Here is an 8,171-nt window from a genome sequence, read left to right as displayed (position 1 = left end):
TTTTAACCTCTTGAAAACCTAAGCAGTGTGTCTAGTTGTTAGGTCTATTTCTTTCATGTTACATATTTCTGTTTACATATTTCTTTTTACATATTAAATATTTCTATTTCTAATATATTTCATTTTACATATTATATATTTCTAACTACATTTTTTATTTCACAAGTTTTCTACTTTCTTACATATTTTAATGAAAAATGCAAAATCAGGAAAATAAAACGTTTGCAAACCAGCTTAGATGCTAATTCCCGAAAACCTTTGGAAGTCTCACTCATCAAGCTATTCATCAAACTCAATTCCCTGTCTTTAAAATATTAAGGGAAGCTATTTTCAAAAAGTAACTGTTCACATTATGCTAGACAATAGCCAAGTATTTTCTAAGCTATGGAAAGTAAATGAAACTAATATTTAAAAAACGTTTTTAATAGCGAACCAAAACAAATCCAAAAATGGCTTATAAACACATAAAAAAGACACAATACCTGCTCTAATTATCACATTGAAACTTCACCGGGAAAACATAGCACACATAAGAAAACAAAAAGGGTAGTTTAAACTATAGCTAAACATATTCCTGCTTCATACTGTTCTCACAGTTGTTTGTCCAAACTGTATTCAAATGAGGTTTCAACAATGCTAAGAGAAACTGTAGTATAAAGAGAGGGGGGGGGGTCCTCTTCAAATTTAATCTAGTCTCCGGTCACTTGAAGTCTTAAAATCGTTTTTTTCTTTCATACGAAAAAGCACATTTTTTAAAATATGATGACAAAAGTAGATGCAGTGAAAAAGAGGTTTAATATTATAGTAATGAATAAAACGAAAACCTAATTGGATGAATTGTTCACTCTCTCTCTTTTTTTGAAATCCTTAACGCCGCGCTTTACCAGTATGGCTCACTAAATAGAACTAATAAGTATTTTTTTTACCTATCGGGGTAGTTTCAACATTTGGATGTCTATTCTCTCTTCTTTACTCAGGACAAAAACACAGTAGCAAGTCCACACATCGGTAAAAACAGTCCTTCAGTCTCTAACAAAAAGCCATACAAATTTGATTTAGCACTAGTTGTAATGGATGAAATACATGAAGTTAGTATAGCATCTATAACAGTATCGTCAACTGAGCGGAGGGGGGGGGGGGAAGAACTTGTCATCATGACCTTGAAAAGCACCTTGTGTTGGTATGTTTGTTGAAGAATTTCTTTTTTAAAGGATTTTGATTAATAAAAAGAAGCAAAAATGCCCCCCCCCCCGCATGATTTTGAATATCACATCTTTCTCTCCAACATTTTTGTGAATTGAGGTCCCTGGTCTGTAATAGGGGAAGGTTCATTTTGCTTTACAGGAATGACATCTAATTTATTTGATGGTTAAAACGGTCCAAAAATGGCTTAATTATTCTTACGTTTTCTTTAAGAAACTAACGGTCCACATTGATGTAAAGACAGACAGAAAAACGCTCGCCTAACATTTTGTCCAGGTTAAGAAACTGTTTTAATAGGGTCTTTTCGATTGCTTGTTAACAAAACCTAAGTAGTTTTCGGACTTAATCACAGAGAAACAGGAAGTTTGCTTATAGAAACATTGAGACTCGCAGGTTTTTCTTTTTTTTTTACTAGCTTAGAATTTCATAAAAAACTCAGATTTTGCGTTCTTTTCATTGCATAAAAATTTGCTTCAGAAAATACTCAGCTTAAGAGAACCAATGGTGTTGAAAACATACGGGACTATTTGTCTCCCCAGAAATAAGGAACAATGTGGTTGGCTGAAGAAAATAAAATCACAAAAATCAGTCAGTGGAATAAAAGCACTCTTTTTGACACGGAAGTAAAAGACAGTTATCTATCTTTTTTCTTTAATTTAATATTAATGAAATTGAATGCCATCTTGTGCTGCAGCCACGGTAAGGCATTATGTGACAGTTTTTGTAGTACTTAGACCTTTAGTCTACTCTCTCCCTGATATTTGCTCCATCCCCTTTTCGTAATCATATTTTCTCGTATTTTCATTTTGAAAATAGGGAAGGAAAAATGCCCCCTCCCCTCTTATATTTTGAAAAGTTTATTTTTGGTATCCTTATAAAAAAAATCAAAATATCCCCCCTGCATTTTGCAAATGGGCGTCTTTCAAACATACTTTTCTGACGATATGGTATCATATTGTGTAGTGATATTAATGATGATAAGCATAGTTTTCTTTGCATATATAAGGAGCTACACTCTTTAAGGTAATTTCTTATTAGACAATATAATTGTGCTATTCCTGGACATCTTGAAACTCAATGAATTCTCATGTAATTTAAAAAAAATACGAGCGTTAGCTGATAAGGCCTTGATTCAACGACAAAAATCATCTTAGTGCTTTTACACTTGCATTTCGAAGGCATTTAATTTTGTTTTCGTTTTCACCCTTTTCCTTTGAATAAATTTGCTTATACTATCAGCAATAAAATGCATTATTACTTACACAAAGAAAGGGGAGGGAGAGTACCCCTAAGATTCGTCCAAAAGGTCCCCCGAGAAAACTAAAATGATGGCCTAGAGCCCCCCCCTCACTTTTTCTCGAAAATTCCTCGGCTTTTTTAAGATTTTTTTTGTCTATTTGTTTTGTAACATTTTAATTCTTTTTCTTTTTCGAGGAGGGGAGGGGGGGTGAAAATAACAATAACCTTACTAGAATTTTGAAATTAACATCTAATTTAGCATGAAGTCGGCATTATCCATCAATTTTTTAATTACAGGAATCAAAAACGCTAAGAAAAGAATACACAAAACTCGCTATTTGTTACATAAATATACGAACAAGTTTTGAAACGTAAATGACATACAGACACAATAATAATAAATACCATTATATCTACATACAGTACAAAAAATGTCATAAAGCCAGAATAATAGCATACGTTTTCAACATCATCAACTATAAAAAAAGATCCCTCATATCTAACTATAACTATATCAATGCCTTAGGAAAAAAGTGGAACATCAAAACACTAACCATAACTTGGGCATGTCCTACAACATAATGAATAAAGGTTAATATATTATGTTTTGTAAACTATAGGATAATGCTAAAATAATGATTTGCCCATCTTCTCAATAAAAAACAAAAAGTCTGCGAGGGCTTCTGAGCCCCGAAGACGTTAAATCAAAGAAGGGCAAAATCCTTTCAAAGAAAGAAGCTTCTATTTCCCAAGCTTGTTTAATAGAAAATTTTCTTACGAATTGACAGAATTGGAATAAGATAAAGGAGCGGGTGTCCCTATCTTCCAAACAGGCAAATTTACAGGGACGTTATTGGGGAGGGACGAACTTGAAGAATGTCAAAACATGTAAATTACATGAAACTTAAAAGACATTACAAGCATAGCTGAAAAATTTCAAGAGGCTGCAGAAGATATGGGCTCAAAGTCTCTTCCCTACACACATTTCTTTTTGGTGTCAACTTTTCATTTTTGTGGCGAAGAGAGTCATCACCAAACATTTGATAAAATACAACATAGGATTGATGGAATGTACAATAAAATAGTTGGATTGGATGATATTCGTAGCTGACTTTGTATTTCACTAGAAGACACTATTGATTTGACTTGCCCCAAGTTCAATAAGCTTCTTGCAACAGATTTTTAATTTTTTGTCGTTCAATAGGCAATTACAATAATGATTTGCGTCAAAAAGCACTCACTGGAATGCATTGCAATTAATTTGTTGATTGTGCTTCAGAGATCAATAGGCTGCAACTCGTCTTTTTACAGATAGGAAATTCTTGGAACACTTATCATCAGTCAGTATGAGCTAACAATGCTTTTGGTTAGGTGCAAACAGAGGTGGATTTAAAGCTTTGATCCTGTTTTTGCAAAATTTTCGGGAAAATCCCAAAAATTTGGGGATAGTGGAGGCACTGAACAGAATGCAACTGGCGAGCCAAAATTAATGAAAGAGAGAGGCGATACTGAACTCTCAGCTACCATTCTTGGTAGACATCTGAAAATTTATAAGTGGCCATGGAATTCCTGTGCAATTTTAAAATGACTTTTCTGTGAATAGTTTACGCGGTGGTGGAGTGCACCAGCACATTGACGATAAACCATGTCAGTTTAGGTTTTGTTAAGAAATAATCACTCAGTGATAATTTTGTGTGCCTCCTAGATTTGTGCACCCCTAGGCCCAGGCCTATTGGTAAATCTGGGCCTGGCTGCAAATGTTCTAAGAGTTTGCAAGACATTTATTCTTTAAAAAAATTACCTTGATGTTAAAATTACGTTCAGTTGAGTACAATAATTAAACTTTATCAATAAGTTAAGACATTTATTGCAATCAGTTAATAGGTTATGTTGAACGCAGTGTTGAACTGGCAAGTGATAAAACTATCAACGTCTCAGATATAACACTGTTCCCCTGAACGTGGACATAATCGGAACAGTTCAAAGGTGGGGAGAGGGGCAGCCACCCGGGTGTCATGGTGCGTGGAGGTACCATGGCTGGGGTTTGCCCACTTTGATTAAATATTTGATCGAGAGGGGGCTGCTATAATTAATTTTTCCCCAGGCACCAGCAACCCTTTTGACACAATAAGAACAATCGTAATTGTTTACCAGTAGCAAGAAAGCGGAAAAATTTAACTAGTAACAAGGTGGGCGAGGAAGCTAAGATAACACTATATAATGGATAAAAAAAGTTTAAGTAATTCAAGTAATCAGGACGTTTCTGGAGGTGGTAGTAACGATCTTGGGAATATTCCAGAAAATTCTGATAGAGGACAGACTTCCTAACGAAAATTATTGGTGGCAAACCGGAATATTGATAGATCTATGATTATATGCCATGATTCTAGAGGGCTAGGTTTTATTAATATGTGACCTAATTCAATAGATATATACAGAATAATATGTGTCATTGGGTATGAGGTGAATTCGAAAAATAGGCATGTACGCTATATCTATATATATATAAAAATTGTGAAGAGACCTAGAAGTTTAGGGAGAGGAGGCTTGGCCCATAGCTACCCTCTTGATCATGTATCTGAAAAAATGCGCCGAAAATCAAACGACGATGGTGCAGTGAAATGATTATTTTTTTGAGCAATTAATTTGAATTATTTATTCAAATATTATTTGAAATATTTACTGAATGGTTATGATTTTTTTGTCGCTCGTTTTGCAATATATTTTCAAAATGTGATTACCCACTTTTGAGTGATTAAAAAATCAAATTACTAGGCCTAATTCTAAGAAATGAAAGTAAAATATTTGCCATAAGAACATGAACATTTTACAGTAAAGTCAACTTCAACATTTAATCAATTTTTTTTAAGTAGTGATATTAAATCAACGTTTCAATAGCCGATGACGTAACAAATTTTTTGAGTAGTATAAGAAATGAAAACTATAAATTACAAATGTCTGGGTTGTACTGAGCATCCATTAGCAAGTCAAAAATATGTAACGAATTACATAAAAGGGGGAAGTTACTAAAGATTTTGAAATGCAATTTTTAGGCATTTTCAGTAAAAAAAAAAATCAGTTTTGAAAATGCCTTTTTTGTCGTTATTAAAATAATCGAAAAAACCTTGATCCCACTACATTTTTGTAAATTGGTACTAAGCGCTGTAATAGAATCCCCGCTTAAAACTTCAGTCTTATTAAGCCAATTAAAAGTGACGAAAATTAATCTTATTTTTTTTCAGGGATAGAGAAGATAATACTAAAAAGACATAAAAATATTTTAAACCTAGCTAACAATACAAGTTGTATAACAATAATCTATGAAATTGATTTCTTCTCAAGGGCTGCTATTAATACTAGGGAAAACTCAGATTCGTTAAAGTCCATTATCTTCGACAATTTTCTTGTAGATACAGCAAACTAGGCCAACTCATCGGGATATCTTCACAGGGATAGGAATAGATTTGGACTCTGTCACAGGGATAGGAGTAAAATCCAGTAACAAAATATGACATTCTTAAAAAAACTAATTGAAAGCAACACAGTTTTCTAAACCGCACAACAAACAATATATACATAAACTTGATTAAATAACTTAAAAAAGGTAAATTTGTGCATTATAACTGTCTAAGTTTTTCGTTTAAATTCTTATTGACCATCCATTACTGACCATCTAAAACAGATCGCTTGATTATCCAACAAATAGTATAAACAGTAAGCTTAGACATGCGAACTTAAGCAATTAGTCAACTTAAGTGAAACAGCAGCAAGATTAAGCAGCACTTTATTAAATCTTCACAATCTTAAACTCTAAGCTTCAGGCTATGACTTCACCGCACGAAATAGTTCTCGCAATTTTGTAACGGACAATAGAAACAGTAAACTTAGGCAAGTAGCTTAAACAATAAGTCATAATAACTTAAACAATAAGTGACTTAAGCAAAAGTAACCTTAAACAATATAGCCTTCTTGTTTAATAGTATTAAACACTTTGTCCTTTAGTATTCGTTTAAAACAGCTCACTCAGTTTCACAGACTTAATTGTAAATTCAGGCCAAAATACGATATGAACAAAGCCTCATTTTTTTGGCAATACATTGAGAATTTCCGTAATGATTTATAGCATGGCTTTTGTTCTTAACGTCATTCACTTTAATTCATAGCGTTCTTTTGGCGACTTTCTAAGACTTTGGCAACTTTCTAAAGGCTTTAATCGTTTCACGAACCCAACGATCAAACATGGCGACACGAGTATAAACACCAGGTAGGCCGTTTCTGCCACATCCAATGCCGAAACTAACAACACCTACTTGGTACCATTGTCCTTCTTTTTCACAAACCAGTGGTCCGCCACCATCGCCCTAAAAAAATATAGAGATTATTTATAATTTATTACTACTACTACTAACACTCACCGCAGCACCAAGGCATCTGGGGCCTAGAAATCAACGCACGCTTCTCCACCCAATCTATTTAAATCCTCCCTCTTTACACCCTCCCAGGAGGTTTCCATTTCCCTTAAATGTTTCCCGTTTCCCTTAAAGTTATAATTTTGAGAGGTCTAAAACCAAAATAAGACAGCAGTGGCTTGTACAAAAAGCCATTATTAGAAAAAACAGAAACACATGGGTAACCCACACATTCTTTATGCTCATTTTCTTTCGAGTTAGTAACCATAGATAGAATTTCGAGTTTTGAAAAAAAAAATATCACTACAAGGTTTTTTCTTTTCTTTGCCGAGGTTTGATAGCTTGTCAATAAAGAGTTAACAAAGTATTTAAGTTGACTAGTCCCCAAGAAGGTGAGCTGATGTAAGCCGGGGGTATTCACACCCGTATTTTTGAATCACAATTTTGAAGGACTTTAAGATCTTCTTTTTTATTCTTAGTATCTTTCATAAAATTTGTCTCTTTTTGCGTTTTTCAATTATAAGCCCTTCCCCCAAAACACCAGATCCATCCAAGTTAAGTTTATGGGCACGTAGGTGTTTGAGATACAGGCTTTCAAAGGTGAGTGACTAAATTGAATCAGTTGAAAACCTTTCTTTTGCTGATCAAACCGCTCATGGCCATTTATGGAATACATGGAGTAACCTCTGTCAATAGAACCCGAAACTCTTTAGAACGGAAATTCGATTACAATATAGACATCAAAGGATTTGATTTAAATCCTGACTTGAACTACACAAAATTCCTTAATCCTGATTGTGACCACCAAGATCCATTAGCACAAAACAATGTGTGTGATAGAAGAAAAAAGGTAGTTAAGATCACCAAAGGAGGAGGGGCAGTATTGGTGAATGGCAAACCATCACGTTCAACATATCTAACAATCCGAAACTGGAAGTTCCAAGCCTTCTAAAAGAGTAGGCTGGTCACGGCTACGTCTTTTTTTGTTTTTTTTTTCTGTTTGTCATCAGGAGATGGTCGTATTCCACCTATGGTCACAGAATACCGGGAGAGGGATGAGTCGAACAAAACTTCAAAGTATTGGGGGCTCTACTGAAGCAATAAAAGAGAGCATGACATAGCAAAGGGCTTATCTCTTCCATTTGGGCCACAAATTTTCGACACTGGTCTGGTGTCAAGCAAGAATTCTGATGTTTCCAATTGGTTTAGTACTGTCGCAAAGCTATTTACAAAGCCTCAAATCTTCTTAGGTGATGCAGCCACACGGTGGCTAAACATCCCCAAACGTAAATAGAGTCCACATACACCAAACTTATGGCA

The 8,171-nt window shown here is 34.3% G+C and overlaps 1 protein-coding gene across 2 annotated transcripts in view; it reads right to left on the bottom strand.

Annotated features, from left to right (window-relative positions):
* Window positions 1-407: 407 nt before the first annotated feature.
* The window catches only part of LOC136036232 (phenoloxidase-activating factor 2-like), a 123,437-nt gene continuing 115,673 nt past the window's right edge, over window positions 408-8,171 (bottom strand). For both annotated transcript variants that reach the window (XM_065718329.1, XM_065718330.1), the window contains exon 7: window positions 408-6,803. In XM_065718329.1, the coding sequence (XP_065574401.1) occupies window positions 6,624-6,803 (180 nt within the window). In that variant the 3' untranslated portion in view covers window positions 408-6,623. The remainder of the gene's footprint in view (window positions 6,804-8,171) is intronic.

Source organism: Artemia franciscana, chromosome 15 (genome assembly GCF_032884065.1).
Source record: "Artemia franciscana chromosome 15, ASM3288406v1, whole genome shotgun sequence".
NCBI lineage: Eukaryota > Metazoa > Arthropoda > Branchiopoda > Anostraca > Artemiidae > Artemia > Artemia franciscana.
The sequence above is the reverse complement of the archived record's forward strand: the minus strand, read 5'-3'. Positions and strand labels throughout refer to the sequence as shown.